The 23512-nt window shown below is 47.8% G+C and overlaps 2 protein-coding genes across 2 annotated transcripts; one reads left to right on the top strand and one right to left on the bottom strand.

The window, feature by feature from the left end:
- Positions 1-2497: 2497 nt before the first annotated feature.
- Positions 2498-3635, top strand: LOC123430411. The gene is made up of 3 exons (XM_045114280.1): positions 2498-2759; positions 2894-2976; positions 3088-3635. The coding sequence occupies exons 1-3, from the start codon at positions 2645-2647 to the stop codon at positions 3205-3207; spliced, it is 318 nt and encodes a 105-aa protein (XP_044970215.1). The 5' UTR covers positions 2498-2644; the 3' UTR covers positions 3208-3635.
- A 708-nt stretch (positions 3636-4343) lies between these two features.
- Positions 4344-7609, bottom strand: LOC123426986 (FT-interacting protein 1-like). Its single transcript, XM_045110910.1, has one exon. The coding sequence runs from the start codon at positions 7064-7066 to the stop codon at positions 4586-4588; it is 2481 nt and encodes an 826-aa protein (XP_044966845.1). The 5' UTR covers positions 7067-7609; the 3' UTR covers positions 4344-4585.
- Between the last annotated feature and the right edge of the window lie 15903 nt (positions 7610-23512).

Raw genomic sequence — 23512 nt, 5'->3', positions numbered from 1 at the left:
AAGGAAGAAGTGGGAAGGGGGAAGGACTCCCTCCCACCAAACCAAGTAGGACTCGGTTTGGGGGGGGGGAGAGTCCTCCCCCCTGGCTCGGCCGACCCCTTGGGGATCCCTTGGACCCCAAGGCAAGGTCCCCCTCCCTCCTCCTATATATATGGGGCTTTTAGGGCAGATTTGAGACGACTTTCTCACGGCTGCCCGACCACATACCTCCATAGTTTTTCCTCTAGATCGTGTTTCTGCGGAGCTCGGGCGGAGCCCTGCTGAGATAAGATCATCACCAACCTCCGGAGCGCCGTCACGCTGCCGGAGAACTCTTCTACCTCTCCGTCTCTCTTGCTGGATCAAGAAGGCCGAGATCATCGTCGAGCTGTACGTGTGCTGAACGCGGAGGTGTCGTCCGTTCGGTACTAGATCGTGGGACTGATCGCGGGATTGTTCGCGGGGCGGATCGAGGGACGTGAGGACGTTCCACTACATCAACCGCGTTCTTTAACGCTTCTGCTGTGCGATCTACAAGGGTACGTAGATCACTCATCCCCTCTCGTAGATGGACATCACCATGATAGGTCTTCGTGCGCGTAGGAAAATTTTTGTTTCCCATGCGACGTTCCCCAACAGCCTCGTCATTTGAAAGCTCGTGGTACTCCTGAAAAAATATCAAACAAGTCAATGATAAACTTGCAATAATTATCATGGCGAGGGACATACACGTGATTAGCTTTCCAAACCTTGGCGGCTCGGTGGTAGGATTTGACTCTAGTAGCGAGGTCTTTATCACCGTTCGGATGCGTGTGAGGGATAGCCCGGGAAGGAGAAGTGGACGGGAGGAACATATGATCCGAAAGCCATTTATTCTCGAAACGAATCTGATGGGAGGAAGGGATGCGAGAGGAGGTAGTGATAAGGAGGGGGAAGTGGTCGGAAGTGACACGAGGGCGAGAAGCCATCGTGGAGTGAAACTGTGTGGATCCGATTTGTCCCTTCGTATCATGTGAGTGGTTTGCTTAGAAAATTGCGACACTTAGCAAAAGGCAATGCCACTTTTGAGGAATACTATGATCATTTGTGTGTTGTTTTGTTTCCTTGTGGCTTAGAAGAATGTGAAGAAGCTATTATGAATAGATTTTTAAGAGGTTTAAATCATGATATATAAGAGATGATAATTATGTGTTCCGTCTGGTTAGTCAAGCTCAATCTCTCCCTAATAATAAAGCGTCTAAGGCTTCTGTCGTCCGTCGTGGCTATTTTGCATAAAAGCCCCTGATGTTTGCTGAAATCAACCCGCAGTCCTGTTTTAAGTCAGAAAAATGAATCGTTTTTTTGAATGTTTCAGAAAACCCCCTGATGTTTCAGGTAATCAACCCGTAGTCCGGATTTAAGTCAGAAAACGAATCGTTTTTTGCTTTTCTCAGAAAACCCCCTGATGTTTCAGGTAATAAACCCGCCCTCCGTTTTTAGTCAGTCAAAACGTTTTTTTGTTTAACAACAAAAAACCCTGATTTTTCAGTTAATCAATCCACATTTTATCTAAAACAAAAATATTCATATCTTTTAAACCGTAACTCTGATTTTAACATATTATATATGAAATTTGATTAAAAAAACATGTAGAATCTAAATAGGATGTTATTTTTAGCTGTTGAATACTCCTTAAATATTATTTTTTGTGCAAACTTAATCTGTAGTGCACAATCCTTTTTTTTTTCTTTCTTTCCGGCGACGATACGAATTACAATAAACATCCATTAAATTAAACCCAAATTGAGAGGAAAGAAAATCATCGTTAACCACACATGCACACCTTTGAAAAACCTCATGGGGAGAAACAACCTATTTTCATCTTATTCCGAGTGATTGTACATTCAAACGCGTTTTCGTTGTATGAGCACTAAGGTCATCGTCGACAACACAAATGTGATGTCATGTGAAAATTTATTACGTTCAGAGCGTGTGTTATTTTCTCTTCCGTTGCAACGCACGGGCTCTTTTGCTAGTGGGAAATAAGAGAGACATGTATACAGGACGAACATGTGTGTGATAGAATCCCTGTCAACGAAGGTTACTTTCTCCACTGCACCCGCCAACTATTGGCACCCCAAACATTGATGATTTGTCTGGCAATTCTCGCCTAGCTCCGTCACTGATTCTGAAATTTGAATTTTGAACTCCCTTTCACATCATTGCCACCTCCATCCAGGAAAGATGAGAGAAAGAAGCGGCGAACAAGGCAAAGCTAGCTGTGGATATTATCCTCCAACGGGCCTGGGCTGGCGATCACCTCACCTGCTCAGCAACACGCAGTCGTCGTCCCAGACCAGCTGTCTCCGACGTCATCAAAGCGGAATCCCCGGGCGCACCCATCTAGGTCACTGCGCCTGGGACCCACCCAGCCCCCGTAACGGCCCGGCCGGGGCTCCCCTGCCGCTCGGGCCAGTCAGAGCGGCCGGATGCCCGCCACGTGTCCCGCGGCACGTGAGGGAAGCGCAAAAGACGTCGCCGCCGCGGCGCGTTTGGACGGAGGGAAGGAGGAAGGATCGGAACGGAACAGAAAGAAAGAAAAGCCTCTCCATTTTATCAGTTTCGGATTCGTTCCTCCGGCGGCCGCTAGCAAGGGAGCCCGGCGCTAGGGCCAAGGCCGGATTGGATGGCTCATGCCGCCGACGCGAGGTCGCGCTGCGTCGTCGCGGTGCTCTTCGCCGTAGCCGTCTTCCTCGCCTGCTTGCCGCCCGCCGCCGCCTCCTCCTCGTCTTCCCGGGCAGGTACGTGCGTCGTCCCGTCCGCCATGCGTTCGTTGCTCTCTACAACCCCCGCCGCAAGGCCACCTCCCTGGTTCTCGCGCCGCACGGGAATCTCCTGCGCTCTTTGACGCCTTTGTTGGTCATCTCCCTCGCAGCGGCGGCGGCGGCATTGCAACGAGTCGAGATGGCGGCCATGTACACCCCGCAGGACCTGCAGGAGAAGCCGGATGTGACCAAGGTACGTACGCGGCCGCCATGTTACGGCTTCGGGCCGAAGGAAAGGCGGCTCCTTTGGTGGTTTCTTGCTGTCGTGTTTCGAGCTCATGGGGTTTTGATTTTCGATGCGCAGGACGCGGAGGAGGACGTGAGCACGACGGGGTTCGGCGCGGAGGAGGAGAGGGAGGTGCCCACCGGGCCGGACCCCATCCACCACCACGGCAGGGGACCCAGGCGCCGGCAGTCGCCCTGATCGCGCGGCAGGTGGAGGATGCTTCCGTGGGTCGGTTCATCCAGCGTGAGTGAGCCATGAATCAAGAACCAGATTCTGATATGCCCTGTGCATGGGTGCTCTGTTCAATCTGCACATTGGATTCTGATCCTATTGTTGTTGTAGGGTACTAATCAAAGGAAAAAAAAAAAAGGGGGGGGGGGGGGGGCTACAATTCATAATAAGGGCTGTACAATGAGCTGTTCTTCCCCTAAACAAACTTATTTCTTATTCTTAGTTTTGTTACTACCTGCTTGGCTTCCATGTGATTTTACATTTTTGTGTGGCGTTGATGTTTAAATAGATAGCTGGTTCCTGTTTCATGTGATTGTCCAATTGAAACTGGGGGCAAGAAGCAATAGCTCCTTATTTCGTTCCAACAAAATTGAAAAATTGTTCTCTTCTGCTTAGGGCTGGGAAAGAGTTCATCAACAGTTTGACTGAGATGTGTTGGGTCCATTCTGAGGCCTGGGATGTGCTCTGCACACCTAGCTACTGCCTCAATTCATCCAAGGCTTCATTTTCTTCATATTATTTTGCCTATATTTGCCAGCACTGTGGGTATTGTAGTCTTTTCAGTTGCACCAAAATCTTGTTGCAACAAATTTATAAGTTCTTGTTCAATCTTTACATTACTCCAGTTCAGTTAGGACTGCGCCGGCCATTATGTACTTCAAAATTTTGCATGGGCACAAGGGCAGCTTTGCCTACTTAAAAAAATGTACAGATGAATATGAAGGAGTTTGGCACCATGAATTTGAATACATTTTCATGTTGCTGACTTGCTGGATCTATATTTACTCTGGAATTTGAAGTGGCTGTCTGCTGGTAGCAAGGTCTATCAGATTCCCTACACCCTGCAGAAATCAGAAGTATTCTGTAACTCTGTTCTAGGTTTCTGGGAAGATGCTGGGGATTAAACTGGAACATGTTAATCTGATTGCAATGCAAAGGCGGCGCAGATGTGCTGATATGAATCAGCACTCTGTTCCATTAACTTCTCATCTACAGGACCTGTCAATCTGTCATTCCTCTGAACTCTGAAGTGCATTCCCTCTAGTATTTCTGTATGTTGAATGGATTCAGATTTTGCTGAGAATGATTCAGATATGGCAAACAAAAGAAATACTTGCATAATTCAGTGAGATATATACAAGAATGGCAGCACAAATCCCGCTGTGGGAAATATCTGTCCCGTTCGGACGCATTTCTTTTCACTTTCAAGTTCAACCGATGTTTAGCCATGGAGTTTCTTCTCAGAATGTCGACGTCAGTCACTGGCGCTTACACACATCACGGCAGTAAACTGAAGAATCGAGCAAAACACATGAACAAATCTCGACGAATCGCCTACTACATGCTACAGCATGGTGTCGGCACGGGAGGGCAGCCTCTTGAAGAAGTTGCCGGTGGCGGACGGCATCGGGCTCCGGAACCGCGGGTGGCGGAGCGCGTGCAGCCCGGCGACGAGCGCCACGACCCGTAGCGGCGTGACGTACAGCGTCACGGCGGCGACGAGGCAGAGCGCCGTGAACAGCGCCGTCGCCCTCGGATCCCTCCACGCTAGCAGCGACCGCACCCTCTCCCCCTGCGTCGCCACGTCCCCGACCACCGTCTGGATCCGCCCGGCCACGCTCCGCAGCCGGTCGTACCGCAGCCGCACCACGTCGTTCGGCTTCGACGTCGGGAACGTGTCCAGCTCCTCGTCGATCTCGTCGGGGTGGGTCGCCTCCGCGCAGGAGAGCCTCGCGTCCATGCTCGCCGGCCGGCGGGGCCGGCGCCGGTAGTTCCACAGGCCGGCCATGGCCATGTACAGGAACATGGTCGGCAGGATGAGCTCCGGGAAGCACATGAGCGTGACGAAGAGCAGGTGCACCAGCATGGTGGTCACCGGGTTCCTCCAGTGGCACACGTCGACGAGCCACCGCGCCGTGCTGGCCGCGCCGGACAGCAGCGCGGTGACCCGGAAGAAGTTGGCCTTGCTCCGCCGCATGCTCCACAGGTGCGATCCCGCGTCCAGCATGTACTCCACGACCTCCCGCCGCAGCGGCGGCTCGGCCCGGCTCAGCCGCGCCGCCACGATGCTCATCGCCTGGCGCCGGAGCGCATCGAGCTGCGGGATGGCGAACGGCTGGAGGTAGTGCATCTTGGGGAGGAGCGGCTGTCCATACAAAAACACTACGCTGGAGAGAGAGACGGAGGTGAGGCGCACGGCGAGGCAGAGCTCGCCGTTCTTCCGCACGCCGGACGGGTGCAGCACGACGAGCGGGTGCGCGTTGGTGTACACCTTGTCCATTTCCAGAGTGGAGAGGCGTATCCTCACCTTGCCCATCATCTGGTCTCTGAGGACGGTGCTGCCGGCGGCGGCATTGGCTTTGCCGAGGTGGCAGTTGTCGAACATGGCGAGCGTGAGCACCGTGCAGGGGTCGTAGACCTCCCACGTGTACTGCTCGTTCCACCGCGGGCTGCACGAGTCGACGACGGTGCGCGAGCGCACCCACTTCTGCCCGTACTTGGCCACGCAGTAGGCGTCGGTGGTGCCCCGTCCGTCGGCGGTCTTCATGGGAGTGAGCCCCTGCGCGCCGAGGACGCCGACCTCGAGCACACCAACGGGCGGTCGCCACAGCTGTCTCGCCGTCGGGCGCGTGTCGCTGACGTACATGGTCGGCTCGTCCATGACGTGGTACGCGCCCTCGAGGCAGGCCCGGAGGTGCACGCGGCCGGCGAAAGTGGCTTCCGGCCGGCGCAACGGATGCCCGAACGGCTCCAGGCTAAACCACTGTGAATGGATCGCCCCGCGGTCGAGGCGCTTCTCGAAGATGGTGAGCGGCAGCACGGCACGCCCGACGATCTCGTCCTTGCCGGGGTGCGCCCGGGCCTCGACGATGAGCACCGCCGGGTCCTCGAACGGCTCCGCCACAACGAAGACCAGCTCCTCGTTCCACGCCAGGCTTGTCGGATTCCTCATGGCGCACGGCTTGGTCCGGAGCATCATGCCCCCAACTTGCACCTTGGCGAAGACCTCGACGTGCTGCCGGACCTTGTCGCCGACGACGCCGCCCGTCACGACGTCCTGTGCCTCCAGCACGTTTATCCGGAGGTACCACAGCTTCGGCGTCACGTACACCTTGGACCGCGCGCTCTGCACCGCGGCCACACCATCAGCGCCGCCGCACACCGACGCCAAGTCGGCGTGCCATGCGTCTCCGAAGGCCTCGTCGGCCTGCGTGCCGACCCACACCGCGAGCATGACCTCGCTCTGCAGAACCATATTGCCCCCGGCGCCGCCGTGGCGCACGCTCTCGAGGCGGTACCACTGCGGCGCGAGCGGGCTGTCGGGCGGCACGCGCAGCGGCACCTCGCGGATGTCGAACGCGACCCTGCCGACGTAGTCGTCGCGCGCCACGGCGTCTCTGTCCCTGACGAACACCTCCAGCGCCGTGGCCTGGACGCGGTCCCTGGAGAAGGCGAACACCTGGTTCCACTCCGGGCTCGCCTTCCTCTCGTGGTGCGGCGTCGTGCCGCGGTAGTTGCCGAGGCGCACCTCGACGTAGGGGCTGCACCCGCCGGTGACCGCGCCCACGGGGATCCCGCGCGCCTTGACGACGCGCACGTACAGGTAATGCATCTGCTCCACGAGATCGTAAGAGCTCGCGAGCGGCCTCTCGCCGGAGCCAAGGCCCATCCACCCGGCTCCGCCGCCACGCCCACGCCCGCCACCGCTGCCGCTGCCGGCCGGCCACTGCGGCCTGGCCTGTGGCTGCGGCATTGCGCCCTTGGGCTTGTATTCCTCCGCTCTCGCCGGTGGCGCCTGCGCGTGGAAGACATACGGGTACGCCATCACCGGCAAGCACGGTCACCAGCTTCTCCGTGGCTGCTCGCGCGTGTCGGCCCGTCGGCTGTCGGTTCAGCGGTCGATCTCCCCGGTCGTCACCGGCGAGGGAATGCATGCAAAGGTGGCAGCAGCATCAGTCAGGCTCAGCTAGTACCACTAGTTAAGCAATGGGCTGTACATATGCTCTTGCAGAGCCTTGAAGCATTTGTGGTGGATGTCGGGATCGTGTGACCGCGTCAGTTTCCATGGACGCGGGGCCGAGCCCGGAGGTGGGGGGAATAAAGATGAGCGACATCATGCCAGTCACGGCGAGCTGGTGGGTTCCTTTAGATTTGGAGTCACGGTGAAGACACCTGAGATTTCCCGGGAAACTGCCTGCGTCTGTTACCAACTGTGTTCTGAAGTTTCCACTGTAGTGTAAACCAGGCAGACATCTGTACTGTAATGCGTTAAACTTTTGTACTGCCAATTGTACATCAGTACGTAGAACAGACTGCTAAATGATTCCTCTTCTCTAACATCGCGTATAGAAGTAACCAAGAAACTTGTTCGCTTAATACATAATATGTGGATGATTTATCAGCAGAGTTTATGGGGTTGCAGTACAAGGGAGCAAAGTGTGTACTTGCTGCTTGAAAAGCAAAAGCACCTCAGGAGCTTTCATCTTTGGGGCCTGGTTCTGCTTTAACACGATAAGCTCTTTTTCCTCCCTCTCCTTGGAGCTTTATTCCCTTCGTTGTTATTACACTTAAGCATATATTGACCAATCTAAATGGAAGAGTCGTACTGACTGCTGGGTCACTCAAAAGAAAAGACTTCCATTAGGCAAATCCAGCATTAATTTAGCGTCCAGTATCACTTCAAGAACTGAACCTTGGTTTCTTGGTTCCTATGTTGAGTGCAGGTGCTTTACCAAAGGTTAAATGTTCCCATCTGTTAAGAAATAACCCAAGCATCTTTTTACTTATGGATCAAATCATAAGGCCAACATGTTACTCCAATATTCTAGTCCAGGATTGACCAAAGGCAGCTAGTCCTAGGAATAGGATCAACTCTTTTGCTGAAAATAAGTAAATGGGTGTTTTGCAAGCGAGTGACAAACTTGCTGTCGACAGATGTATGCAGGCATGAAGGCAGGCATGTTTTGCTCCTAAGAGCAACTCCAACCCGCACGCTTAAAAAAAAGGAAAAGTCTATTTTAAACCTTGAATTTATACAGGTAAGACGAAATGAACCCTCAAGTCAAAATCCTGGTCGATTGCACCCTAAACTATGCAATCCCGGTCTAAATCAAACCCTGGCGTCGTTTTAGATAAAAAAACAGTGACTTGGCAAGGATTCATTTCATGGGCCGACCCGTTATAGTTTTTTTCGTACGATTTGACAGAGAACAGCTGACCAGTGGGTTTTCAGGCCACATCGCATGCGTTTCACTGTCTTTGTTGCTGCGTTGTAGCTCCAAATTTTTTTTACCTTGCAGGGAATCTAACCATGGATCTCTTGTTACAGGATGCACTCCGCAAACCAGCAAAGCAAGCGAGCATTTCGGATTAATTGTAAGCATCAAATATTTAAGAACCAACCCACAGGGCAGCTCTGAATGGTTTTATAAAAAAATGAAATATTTTAGAAAAGCATGCCATTTTTCAAAATCACAAACACTTTTTCTAAAACCGATCATTTATGAAATTCCAAAACAAAACTGGGCAAATGCGAATATTTTTAAACTCGCCAGTAAAATTTGATAAAATATATTTTTAAACCTGGCCGCTCTACTTAATGTAGCGAACTAGAATAAGTTACTGCAGTAATATTTTTTGTTTGAAAAAAGTGTGCTTTTTTAGAGTGTACATTTTGGAAATGTGCAAACATTTTATGAATTTCTGAACAAATTTTAAAAAAAGTGAAAAAAATCTTCAATTTACAAAAAAATGTGTTGAACAATTTTTGAATATGCATTGAACAAAAAAAAATTAAACTACTCGTGATTTTTCTCACAATTTCTTCACGTTTTTACAAAATTCGTTAATTTGTTCAAGTGCTTTTTTTTTGCCAAATTCATGAAATTTTATTATTTCCGTGAACTATTTCAAATTTCTGGAAAAAAAATCCCGCTCATCCTTTGCAATCCCGGTTTGACAAACAGTCTCAGGGTTTAATTTAGACCGGGATTGCATAGTTTATGGCGCAATCTACAGGGATTTCGAGTTTGGGGTTTGTTTCGGCGAACCTCTACGAGTTCAGGGTTTAAAATGAACTTTTTCCTTAAAAGAATTACAGCACTAAAATCCGTCTTTTTAGCGTGGTAGGGCGCCCGCTCCAATAAGCGCGACAAAATGTGGCGCAGCGTTGCCGTTGCAAAATGCAGCGCACACGCGTGTCTGGTAGCGTGCGAGCAACATAGCAATATTTCAAACATGTATTCTTTTTGTATTCAAACAACATAACATAGTTGAATTACATGAGATGGTTCAAAATCATTCAACGAAGATCATGACAAATATAAAGTTCAAATAAAATCATGCCTCATCTTTTTTCAGGCCACTTACTAGCGTCGGCGTCGTCCGTTGCCCTCTTCTTTTTTCGGGTCATCTCCGCCGTCGCGGCCGCCGCATTCGATGGCTTGATAGGGGGCGTGGCTTGATGGCGGGCGGCGGTGGCGCGACGGCACCTACCGCGGTCGGGCGTGGCGTCATGAACAAGCTTCACGGAAGGCTGCCACTTGAAGGAGCGGCACCGACGACGCCGGCGCTAGCGATGCTCAGACCCATGCTAGGATTTGCGGCGACAGGATTGCAAGTGTAGGGAGGCATGAGGGAGATGTCGCTGACGCGCTCCATCAAGCGATTTCTTTGGTGGCGCCGAGGCAGGGACGCGGGTGGGACGCAGGCGGGGCGTGAGAGAGGGCGCACGCGGAAGAGAGAGCGGTGTTATGCGTGTGGTAGCAGTCTCCTCAAATATCCAACGTGGGATGGCGTTTCGCTCCGCACGCGCAACGGATTATCGCGTGCGTGCAACTTTAAACTGCACGAAAATACTCCTACATGACTAGGTGAGAGTGTGCATGCAAGACACATGTGACTCTCTTTGGTTTCCTGGCCAATGTCAGAGAGAAATATTTGGATCTTATTAAAGTACATGAAACAGAGAATGCCGATAATGCTGAACGTGCAAATCATCTCGAAGAATTGCATGCCAAAATGTGCAGTTTTGCACTCCTGCTATGGCTAAGCAACAAAAGTACAGGAGTGTGCAGTGATTATTAAGAAACTATGATCAAGCACTACTATCCCGCATAGACCTTCTCAAATCTAGCCAAACGGATCGTGCCAATCGGGCCGGCCCGACAGCACGCCAGCCAGGTACAAGATGGGCCCGACCCGGCACGCAGTACGTCGTGGGCCGTGCCCGGGCCGCCACCAAGAGCCCGCGTGCCAGGACGTCACGACACGATTATGTCGGGCCGGCCCGAACCACGGCATGGCCCGCGGCACGCGGCACAGGCACACCTCGTTCGCTGGGGGAGCGGGTGCGGCCGACGCTCCTTTCCTCGATCGAAGGGGAGCGGGGGAGTGAGCGAGCGCGACAGTTTCAGCAGGTAGCCGTTTGGGGGGGGGGGTAGGAGGGATTAGAGTGGGTTAAGCTAGGTTTAGGAGGGATTAGGGTGTTTTTTTAAAAGAAAATGGATATTTAGAAAATGTGACCGTTGGAGGGTCAAATTTGTCCGAAAATTGTAATTTTTTTCCCTATAAATAGGGCTGCCCAGCCCACACATTTCTCACACTCAAACACGGACAACAATGACTATACTAGCTTCCCACTCTCCGATTTCGGTCTTGATGGTTTGGACTTTAACCTCTTCCCTCCGAGTTCCGATCCCACTACCATGCCCCACCCATGCAACCACCCTATATCGATCATCCCACTCTCGAACGCATTAGCGATACCCAAACCAAAGGTCAAGGTCACGCCAATTCTAGTAGTGGGTGTTGGAGAACGTCGCATGGGAAACAAAAATTTTCCTACGCGCACGAAGACCTATCATGGTGATGTTCATCTACGAGAGGGGATTTCCGATCTACGTACCCTTGTAGATCGCACAGCAGGAGCGTTAGTGAACGCGGTTGATGTAGTGGAACGTCCTCACGTCCCTCAGTCCGCCCCGCGAACCGTCCCACGAACCGTCCCATGATCTAGTGCCGAACGGACGGCACCTCCGCGTTCAGCACACGTACAGCTCGACGATGATCTCGGCCTTCTTGATCCAGCAAGACAGACGGAGAGGTAGATGAGTTCTCCGGCAGCGTGACGGCGCTCCGGAGGTTGGTGGTGATCTAATCTCGGCAGGGCTCCGCCCGAGCTCCGCAGAAACGCGATCTAGAGGTAAAACCGTGGAGGTATGTGGTCAGGCTGCCTTTGAAAAGTTGTCTCAAATCAGCCCTAATTGCTCCATATATATAGGAGGAGGGAGGGGAGGCTTTCCTTGAGGCTCAAGGAGCCCCAAGGGCTGCGCACCAAGGAGAGGAGGAGTCCTCCTCCAATCCTAGTCCAACTAGGATTGGAAAGTGGAGTCCTTCTCTCCTTTCCCACCTCTTTTTTTTATTTTCTCTTTGATTTTCTATCCTTGGCGCATAGGGCCCTCTTGGGCTGTCCCACCAGCCCACCAAAGGCTGGTGCGCCACCCCCAAGGCCTATGGGCTTCCCCGGGGTGGGTTGCCCCCCCGGTGAACACCCGGAACCCATTCGTCATTCCCGGTACATTCCCGTAACTCCGAAAACCTTCCGGTAATCAAATGAGGTCATCCTATATATCAATCTTCGTTTCCGGACCATTCCAGAAACCCTCGTGACATCCGTGATCTCATCCGGGACTTCGAACAACATTCGGTAACCAACCATATAACTCAAATACGCATAAAACAACGTCGAACCTTAAGTGTGCAAACCCTGCGGGTTCGAGAACTATGTAGACATGACCCGAGTGACTCCTCGGTCAATATCCAATAGCAGGACCTGGATGCCCATATTGGATCCCACATATTCTACGAAGATCTTATCGTTTGAACCTCAGTGCCAAGGATTCATATAATCACGTATTTCATTCCCTTTGTCCTTCGGTATGTTACTTGCCCGAGATTCGATCGTCAGTATCCGCATACCTATTTCAATCTCGTTTACCGGCAAGTCTCTTTACTCGTTCCGCAATACAAGATCCCACAACTTACACTAAGTCACATTGCTTGCAAGGCTTGTGTGCGATGTTGTATTACCGAGTGGGCCTCGAGATACCTCTCCGTCACACGGAGTGACAAATCCCAGTATCGATCCATACTAACTCAACGAACACCTTCGGAGATACCTGTAGAGCATCTTTATAGTCACCCAGTTACGTTGCGACGTTTGATACACACAAAGCATTCCTCCGGTGTCAGTGAGTTATATGATCTCATGGTCATAGGAACAAATACTTGACACGCAGAAAACAGTAGCAAGAAAATGACACGATCAACATGCTACGTCTATTAGTTTGGGTCTAGTCCATCACATGATTTTGCTAATGATGTGATCCCGTTATCAAGTGACAACACTTGCCTATGGTCAGGAAACCTTGACCATCTTTGATCAACGAGCTAGTCAACTAGAGGCCTACTAGGGACAGTGTTTTGTCTATGTATCCACACATGCACTGTGTTTCCAATCAATACAATTATAGCATGGATAATAAACGATTATCATGAACAAAGAAATATAATAATAACTAATTTATTATTGTCTCTAGGGCATATTTCCAACAGTCTCCCACTTGCACTAGAGTCAATAATCTAGTTCACATCACCATGTGATTCCAGCGAATCCAACACCCATATAGTTATTGGGTCTGATCACGTCTTGCTCGTGAGAGAGGTTTTAGTCAACGGTTCTGAAACTTTCAGATCCGTGTGTTCTTTACAAATCTTTATGTCATCTTATAGATACTGCTACTATGTGCTATTCGGAAATACTCCAAACATCTACTCTACTATACGAATCTGCTTCACTACTCATAGTTATTCAGATTAGTGTCAAAGCTTGCATCAACGTAACCCTTTACGACGAACTCTTTAACCACCTCCATAATCGAGAAAAATTCCTTAGTCCATCAGTTGCTAAGGATAAATTTTGACCGCTGCTAGTGATTCAATCATGGATCACTCTTTGTACCTCTCAACGGACTTTGAGTCAAGGCACACATCAGGTGCGGTACCCAGCATGGCATACTTCAGATTCTATGGCCAAGGCATAGAAGACGACCTTCGTCTATTCTCTTTATTCTGCCGGGGTCGGGTTTTGAGTCTTACTCAAATTCACACCTTACAACGCAACCAAGAACTCCTTCTTTGCTGATCTATTTTGAACTCCTTCAAAAACTTGTCAAGGCATGCATCTTGTTGAAACTTCTATTAAGCGCTTTCGATCCATCTGCATAGATCTTTGATGCTCAATGTTCAAGTAGCACAATCTAGGTATTCCTTTGAAAACTCCTTTAAAACAACCTTGTATGCTTTACAGAAATTCTACATTACTTCTGATCCACAATATGTCAACCACATATACTTATCAGAAATTCTATAGTGCTCCCACTCACTTCTTTGGAAATACAAGTTTCTCATAAACCTTGTACAAACCCAAAATCTTTGATCATCTCATCAAAGTGTATATTCCAACTCCGAGATGCTTGCACCAGTCCATTGAAGGATCGCTGGAACTTGCATACTTGCTAGTATCTTTAGGATCGACAAAACCTCCTGGTTGTATCATATACAATGTTTGCTCAAGGAAACCGTCGAGGAAACAATGTTTTGACATCCTATGTGCAATATTTCATAAATAATGCAGCAACTACTAACATAATTCTAACAGACTTTTAGCATCGCTACGAGTGAGAAAGTCTCATCATAGTCAACTGTTTGATCTTGTCGGAAATATCTTTGCGACAAGTCGAGCTTTTCTTAGTAGTGACTTATCACCATCATCGTTTGTCTTCCTTTTAAAGATCCATCTTTACTCAATAGTCCTATGACCATCAAGTAGTTCTTCCAAAGTCTACACTTTGTTTTCATACATGGATCCTCTCTTGGATTTCATGGCTTCCAGCCATTTGTCGGAATCCAGGCCCACCATTGCTTTCTCCATAACTCGTAGGTTCACTATTGCTCAATAACATGACCTCCAAGACAGGGTTACCGTACCACTCTGCAGTAGTACGCGATCTTGTCAACCTACGAGGCTTGTAGTAACTTGATCCGATGCTCGATGATCACCATCATCAGCTTTCACTTCAATTGGTGTAGGTGCCACAGGAACAACTTCCTGCGCCCTGCTACACACTGGTTGAAGTGATGGTTCAATAACCTCATCAAGTTCTACCACCCTCCCACTCAATTCTTTCGAGAGAACCTTTCCTCGAGAAAGGATCCGTTTCTAGAAACAAACACTTTGCTTTCGGATCTGAGAAAGGAGATGTACCCAACTGTTTTGGATATCCTACGAAGATGCATTTATCCGCTTTCGATTCGAGCTTATCGGACTGAAACTTTTTCACACAAGTGTCGAAGCCCCAAACTTTCAAGAAACGACAGTTTAGATTTCTCTAAACCTCATTCTATACTGTGTCATCTCAACGGAAATACGCGGTGCCCTATTTAAAGTGAATGCGGTTGTCTCTAATGCATAACCCACAAACGATAGTGGTAATTCGATAAGAGACATCATAGCATGCACGATACCAAATAGTGTGTGGCTATGATGTTCACACACATCATCACACTATGATGTTCCAGGTGGCATGAACTGCGAAACAATTTCCACATTGTCTTAACTGCGTACCAAAACTCGTAACTCAGATATTCATTTCTATGATCATATCGTAGACAGTTTATCCTCTTGTTACGACGAACTTCACTCCTGAAACAGAATTGAACATTTCAATATTTCAGACTTGTGATTCATTAAGTAAATACTCTTGTATCTGCTCAAATCGTCATTGAAGTAAGAACATAATGATATCCACTGCGTGCCTCAGCACCTATTGGACTGCATACATCAAAATGTATCACTTCCAACAAGTTACTATCTTGTTTCATCTCAATGAAAACAAGGCCTTGCTCATGTGGTATGATTTGCATGTCACTAGTGATTCAAAATCAAGTGAGTATCAAGATCCATCAGCATGGAGCCTCTTCATGCAATTTATACCAACATGACTCAAGCGGTAGTGCCACAAGTAAGTGGTACTATCATCATTACCTCGTATATTTTGGCACCAATATCATGAACATGTGTAACACTACGATAGAGATTCAATAAACCATTGAAGGTGATTATTCAAGCAAATAGAGTAACCATTATTCTCTTTAAATGAATAATCGTATTGCAATAAACACGATCTAATCATGTTCATGCTTAACGCAAGCACCAAATAACAATTATTTAGGTTTAACACCAATCCCGATGGTAGAGGGAGTGTGCGACGTTTGATCATATCAACCTTGGAAACACTTCCAACACGTATCGTCACCTCGCCTTTAGCTAGTCGCCGTTTATGCCGTAGCTTTCATTTCGTGTTACTAATCACTTAGCAACCGAACCGGTATCCAATACCCTCGTGCTACTAGGAGTACTAGTAAAGTACACATCAACATCATGTATATCAAATATACTTCTTTCGACTTTTGCGAGCCTTTTTATCTACCAAGTATCTAGAGTTGCTCCGCCTCAGTGACCGTTCCCCTCACAGCAGAAGCACTTAGTCCCGGGCTTGGATTTAATCTGGGGTCTCTTCATTAGTGCAGCAACTGCTTTGCCGTTTCACGAAGTATCCCTTCTAGCCCTTGCCTTTCTCGAAACTTAGTGGTTTTACTAACCATCAACTATTGATGCTCCTTCTTGATTTCTACTTTCGCAGTGTCAAACATCGTGAATCGCTCAAGGATCATTGTATCTATCCTTGATATGTTATAGTTCATCACGAAGCTCTCACAGCTTGGTGGCAGTGACTTTGGAGAACCATCACTATCTTATCTGGAAGATCAAGTCCCACTTGATTCAAGCGATTGTCGTACTCAGATAATCTGAGCACATGCTCAATGATTGAGCTTTTCTCCTCTACTTCGTGGACAAAGAATCTTGTCGGAGGTCTCATACCTCTTAACAAGGGCACAAGCATGAAATCACAATTTCATCTCTTTAGAACATCTCTTATGTTCCGTGACGTTTCAAAACGTCTTCGGCGCCTTGCTTCTAAACCATTAAGTATTTTGTACTGAACTATCGTGTAGTCATCAGAAACGTGTATGTCGGATGTTCACAACATCTACAGACGACGCTCGAGGAGCAGCACACCGAGTGGTGCATTAAGGACATAAGCCTTCTGCGCAGCAACGAGGACAATCCTCGGCTTTACAGACTCAGTCTGCAAAGTTTGCTACTATCAACTTTCAACTAAATTTTCTCTAGGAACATATAAAAAAAGTAGAGCTATAGCGCAAGCTACATCGTAATTCGCAAAGACCATTAGACTATGTTCATGACAATTAGTTCAATTAATCATATTACTTAAGAACTCCCACTCAAAAAGTACATCTCTCTAGTCATTTGAGTGGTACATGATCCAAATCCACTATCTCAAGTCCGATCATCACGTGAGTCGAGAATAGTTCCAGTGGTAAGCATCTCTATGCTAATCATATCAACTATACGATTCATGCTCGACCTTTCCGTCTCATGTGTTCCGAGGCCATGTCTGCACATGCTAGGCTCGTCAAGCTTAACCCGAGTGTTCCGCGTGTGCAACTGTTTTGCACCCGTTGTATGTGAACGTTGAGTCTATCACACCCGATCATCACGTGGTGTCTCGAAACGAAGAACTGTCGCAACGGTGCACAGTCGGGGAGAACACAATTTCGTCTTGAAATTTTAGTGAGAGATCACCTCATAATGCTACCGTCGTTCTAAGCAAGATAAGGTGCATAAAGGATTAACATCACATGCAATTCATAAGTGACATGATATGGCCATCATCATGTGCTTCTTGATCTCCAACACCAAAGCACCGACACGATCTTCTTGTCACCGACGTCACACCATGATCTCCATCATCATGATCTCCATCAACGTGTCACCATCGGGGTTGTCGTGCTACTCATGCTATTACTACTAAAGCCACGTCCTAGCAATATAGTAAACGCATCTGCAAGCACAAACGTTAGTTTAAAGACAACCCTATGGCTCCTGCCGGTTGCCGTACCATCGACGTGCAAGTCGATATTAACTATTACAACATGATCATCTCATACATCCAATATATCACATCACATCGTTGGCCATATTACATCACAAGCATACCCTGCGAAGAAAGTTAGACGTCCTCTAATTGTTGTTGCATGTTTTACGTGGTGACCATGGGTATCTAGTAGGATCGCATCTTACTTACGGAAACACCACAACGGAGATATATGAATTGCTATTTAACCTCATCCAAGGACCTCCTCGGTCAAATCCGATTCAACTAAAGTTGGAGAAACCGACACTCGCCGGTCATCTTTGAGCAACGGAGTTACTCGTAGCGATGAAACCAACTCTCGTAAGCATACGAGTAATGTCGGTCCGAGCCGCTTCGATCCAACAATACCGCGGAATCAAGAAAAGACTAAGGAGGGCAGCAAAACGCACATCACCGCCCACAAAAACTTTTGTGTTCTACTCGAGAAGACATCTACGCATGAACCTAGCTCATGATGCCACTGTTGGGGAACGTCGCATGGGAAACAAAATTTTTCCTACACGCACGAAGACCTATCATGGTGATGTTCATCTACGAGAGGGGATTTCCGATCTATGTACCCTTGTAGATCGCACATCAGAAGCATTAGTGAACGCGGTTGATGTAGTGGAACATCCTCACGTCCCTCGATCCGCCCCACGAACCGTCCCACGAACCGTCCCGCGATCCGTCCCACGATCTAGTGCCGAACGGACGGCACCTTCGCGTTCAGCACACGTATAGCTCGACGATGATCTCGGCCTTCTTGATCCAGCAAGAGAGACTGAGAGGTAGATGAGTTCCCCGACAGTGTGACGGCGCTCCGGAGGTTGGTGGTGATCTAATCTCGGCAGGGCTCCGCCCGAGCTCCGCAGAAACACGATCTAGAGGTAAAACCGTGGAGGTATGTGGTCGGGCTGCCTTTGAAAAGTTGTCTCAAATCAGCCCTAATTGCTCCATATATATAGGAGGAGGGAGGGGAGGCTTGCCTTGAGGCTCAAGGAGCCCCAAGGGCTGCGCACGAAGGGGAGCAGGAGTCCTCCTCCAATCCTAGTCCAACTAGGATTGGAAAGTGGAGTCCTTCTCTCCTTTCCCACCTCTTTTTTTCTTTTCTCTTTGATTTTCTATCCTTGGCGCATAGGGCCCTCTTGGGCTGTCCCACCAGCCCACCAAGGTCTGGCGCGCCACCCCCAAGGCCTATGGGCTTCCCCGGGGTGGGTTGCCCCCCCGGTGAACACCCGAAACCCATTCGTCATTCCCAGTACATTCCCGGTAACTCCGAAAACCTTCCGGTAATCAAATGAGGTCTTCCTATATATCAATCTTCGTTTCCGGACCATTCCGGAAACCCTCGTGACGTCCGTGATCTCATCCGGGACTCCGAACAACATTCGGTAACCAACCATATAACTCAAATACGCATAAAACTACGTCGAACCTTAAGTGTGCAGACCCTGCGGGTTCGAGAACTATGTAGACATGACCCGAGTGACTCCTTGGTCAATATTCAATAGAGGGACCTGGATGCCCATATTGGATCCCACATATTCTACGAAGATCTTATTGTTTGAACCTCAGTGCCAAGGATTCATATAATCCCGTATGTCATTCCCTTTGTCCTTCAGTATGTTACTTGCCCGAGGTTCGATCGTTAGTATCCGCATACCTATTTCAATCTCGTTTACCGGCAAGTCTCTTTACTCGTTCCGCAATACAAGATCCCGCAATTTACACTAAGTCACATTGCTTGCAAGGCTTGTGTGTGATGTTGTATTACCGAGTGGGCCCCGAGATACCTCTCCGTCACACGGAGTGACAAATCCCAGTCTCGATCCATACTAACTCAATGAACACCTTCGGAGATGCCTGTAGAGCATCTTTATAGTCACCCAGTTACGTTGCAACGTTTGATACACAAAAAGCATTCCTCCGGTGTCAGTGAGTTATATGATCTCATGGTCATAGGAACAAATACTTGACACGCAGAAAACAGTAGCAACAAAATGACACGATCAACATGCTACGTCTATTAGTTTGGGTCTAGTCCATCACATGATTTTGCTAATGATGTGATCCCGTTATCAAGTGACAACACTTGCCTATGGTCAGGAAACCTTGACCATCTTTGATCAACGAGCTAGTCAACTAGAGGCCTACTAGGGACAGTGTTTTGTCTATGTATCCACACATGCACTGTGTTTCCAATCAATACAATTATAGCATGGATAATAAACGATTATCATGAACAAAGAAATATAATAATAACTAATTTATTATTGCCTCTAGGGCATATTTCCAACAGTGGGACGGGTTCCTTCACCAGCATGGGTGTGAGGCAAAGAGTTCGTCGTAGAACCTCCGTGATGTGGGAATATTTCGATGGAGAAATATTCATGATGGACGGTGTCCGGTAGGTGATGGCAAGGTGTAAAAGGTGCCACAAGGAGCTAACCGGAGAAGCCAAGAGAGGAACTGCCCACCTGAAGAGGCATTTGGATGCCCACAACAAGGCGGATGCAATGAGCGTGTCGAGCTCGGCCATGCAAACTCAACTCTGGTTCAACACTGACGGTACGGTAACAATTTCGTCTATGATCCTCGTGTTCAGCGAGAAGGTCTATGCCGTCTTATTGCTTCGAATGATTTACCACTAGGCTTTGGCAAATCTGACGGTTTCGTAGAATATATTCAAACTTTTCATAATCCTAATTATAGACCAGTTTCTAGACAAACTACAAGTAGGAATCTTAAAAAACTTTACCAGACTCGTAAAGATAAAAATAAAAGATGATTTTTCGATGTGCACTTTTTCAGTGTCGTTAACATTTGATATCTGGACTGGTCGGGCAAAGCAAGATTATATTAGTGTGATAGCTCATTATGTTAACAAACATTGGCATCTACAAAAAAGAGTCATAGGATTTGAATTAATAGATCTATCACATAGTGGTCCAAACATTGCTGAAGCTATACTCAAAGTTGCGAATGATTTTTCTCATGCCGACAAAGTTTTCGCAATAAATTTGGATAATGCTTCAGCAAACACGAGTACAATGAACACCCCGACTCCTATATTTTCCGTATGTGTTGCATCCTTTTTAATGCATCAACGTTGTGCTTGTGATATCATTAATCTTATTGCTAAAGGTGCTTTACATTTATGTGACCACACGTTGAATGCATACGAACTGCAATATCTTATCTTTCACATTCAACTCAACGAATTTCAAACTATAATAGAAAATTGCATTGCCATAGGTGCAACTCCTCATAAGTTTAATTCAGACATTCCTGTTAAATGGAACTCTACATATTTTATGTTTAAGGCAGTTATTCGAGACAGAGTTCCGTTCAATGGTTTTATTAATGCAAATTATGGGGTTGATCCTCTAATCACCAATGAAACTTGACATATTAGTGTCGAAAATATGCCCTAGAGGCAATAATAAAATAGTTATTATTATATTTCCTGTTTCAAGATAATCGTTTATTATCCATGCTATAATCGTATTGAATGGAAACATAAATGCATGTGTGGATATATAGACAAAACAATGTCCCTAGTGAGCCTCTAGTTGACTAGCTTGTTGATCAAGGATGGTTAAGGATACCTAACCATAAACAAGTGTTCTCACTTGATGACAGGATCACATCATTAGGACAATGATGTGATGGACAAGACCCAAACTATAAATGTAGCATATGATCGTGTCATTTTGTTGCTATTGTTTTCTGCATGACAAGTATATATTCCTATGACCATGAGATCATGAAATTCACTGACACCAGAGGGATGCCTTGTGTCTATCAAACGTCGCAACGTTACTGGGTGACTATAAAGGTGCTCTACAGGTATCTCCGAAGGTGTCCGTTGAGTTAGCATGGATCAAGACTGGGGTTCGTCACTCCGTGTGATGGAGAGGTATCTCGGGACCACTCGGTAATACAACATCACAAACAAGCCTTGCAAGCAATGTGATTACAGAGTTAGCCACGGGATCTTGTATTACAGAACGAGTAAAGAGACTTTCCGGTAACGAAATTGAAATAGGTATGCTGATACCGACGATCGAATCTCGGGCAAGTAACATGCCGAAGGACAAAGGGAATGATATATGGGATTGTGTGAATCGTTTACATAGAGGTTCAACCGATGAGATCTTCGTAGAATATGTAGGGTCCAATATGAACGCCCGGTCCCGCTATTGTATATTGACCAGAGAGTGTCTCGGTCATGTCTACATAGTTCTCGAACGCGCAGGGTTTGCACACTTAAGGTTCGGTGACGTTTTTGGTATAGTTGAATAATTGATGTTGGTAACCGAATGTTGTTCGGAGTCCCAGATGAGATCCCGGACGTTACGAGGGTCTCTAGAATGGTCTGGAAACAAATATTGATATATAGGATTGTTGCATTTGGCTTCCGGAAAGATTTCGGGCATTACCGGTAAAGTACCAAGAGTGACGAATGGGTTCCGAGGTTTTACTAGGAGGGGCGACCCACCCGGGAGAGGACCTAATAGGCCCATGGGTGGCGCACCAGCCCTTAGTGGGCTGGTGAGGCCAGCCCAATAAGTCTATTTCGTCCAAGGCAAAAATAAAGAAGGAAAGGAAAAAAAAGAGAAGGAAGGAGGTGGACAAGATGGGAAGGAGTCCTCCACCAAACCGAATTGGAGGAGCACTCCTCCCTCTTGGCTCGGCCGACTTCTCCTCCTTGGAGTAGGAGGCAAGACTCCTCCTTGTTCCTCCTATATATAGTGAAGGTTTGAGAGCGTTTTTGCACCTCAAGCCTTTGTGCAGCCCTCTCTCCCTCCACTACTTCGTGACACCCCGTAGCTAGTTCGGTACGGCACGACGAAGCCCTACCGGAGTCGCTCCACCATCATCACCGCCACGCCGTCGTGCTGCTGGAGAATTAAGCTACCTCTTCGTCTCTCGTGCTGGATCAAGAAGGCGGAGATCGTCATCGAGTTGTACGTGTGCTGAACGCGTAGGTGTCGTCCAATCGGCGCTAGATTGGGTCGGATCATGGGACGACAACGATTTGGATTGTGAAGACGTCCCACTACATCAACCATGTTTCTTAATGCTCCCCGCTTAGTAATCTACAAGGGTATGTGGATCCTATCTCCCTCTCGTAGATGATCATCACCATGATAGGTATTTGTGTGTAGGAAATTTTTTGTTTCCCATGCAACGTTCCCAACAGTGGCATCATGAACTAGGTTCATGCGTAGATGATATCTCGAGTACAACACAAAAGATTTTGTGGGTGTTGATGTTCAATTTGCTACCCTCCTTAGTCTTTTCTTGATTCAACGACATTGTTAGACTGAAGTGGCCCAGACCAACTTTACTCGTACGCTTACGAGAGACCGGTTTCATCGACTCACATGCAACTTGTTGCATAAACATGACTGGCGGGTGTCTGTTTCTTCAACTTTAGTTGAACCGGATTTGACCGAGGCAGTCCTTGGAGAAGGTTAAGTATCAATTTGCATATCATCGTTGTGGCTTTGCGTAAGTAAGATGCGATCATACTAGATAGCCATAGCAGCCACGTAAAACATGCAACAACAAATTAGAGGATGTCTAACTTGTTTTTGCAGGGTATGCTTGTGATGTGATATGGCCAAATACATGATATAATATATTGGATGTATGAGATGATCATGTTGTAATATTTAAATATTGACTTGCATGTCGATGCTATGGCAACCGACAGGAGCCGTAGGGTTGTCTTTCAATTTATTTTGCGCTTGCACATGCTCTTGCTATATCGCTAGGTAGTAGCTTTAGTAGTAATAGCATAGATAGAGCGACAACCTCGATGGCAGCACAATGATGGAGATCATGATGTGGCGCCGGTGATGATGGAGATCATGACACTGCTTTGGTGATGGAGATCAAGAAGCACAAGTTCATGGCCATAACATGTCACTTTTTGATTTGCATGTGATGTTAGTCCTTTGATGCACCTTATTTTCCTTAGACAATGGTAGCATGATAAGGTGATCCCTCACTGAAATTTTAAGGTAAAATTGTGTTCTCCCCGACTGTGCACCGTTGCAACAGTTCGTCGATTCGAGACACCACGTGATGATCGGGTGTGATAGACTCAACGTTCACACACAACGGGTGCAAAACAGTTG

The sequence above is a fragment of the Hordeum vulgare genome, chromosome 2H (genome assembly GCF_904849725.1).
Source record: "Hordeum vulgare subsp. vulgare chromosome 2H, MorexV3_pseudomolecules_assembly, whole genome shotgun sequence".
Taxonomy (NCBI): Eukaryota; Viridiplantae; Streptophyta; class Magnoliopsida; order Poales; family Poaceae; genus Hordeum; species Hordeum vulgare.
This window is presented reverse-complemented; position numbering and strand designations above follow the sequence as displayed.

What these genes read in the sequence shown, in the direction of transcription:
- LOC123430411 (XM_045114280.1), top strand. Translation starts at nt 2,645, where the DNA reads ATGGCTCATGCCGCCGACGCGAGGTCGCGCTGCGTCGTCGCGGTGCTC. An exon ending in CTCCTCGTCTTCCCGGGCAG is followed by an intron (nt 2,760 to 2,893) that starts GTACGTGCGTCG and finishes TCTCCCTCGCAG; the next exon opens with CGGCGGCGGCGGCATTGCAA. An exon ending in AGAAGCCGGATGTGACCAAG is followed by an intron (nt 2,977 to 3,087) that starts GTACGTACGCGG and finishes TTCGATGCGCAG; the next exon opens with GACGCGGAGGAGGACGTGAG.
- LOC123426986 (XM_045110910.1), bottom strand. Translation starts at nt 7,066, where the DNA reads ATGGCGTACCCGTATGTCTTCCACGCGCAGGCGCCACCGGCGAGAGCG.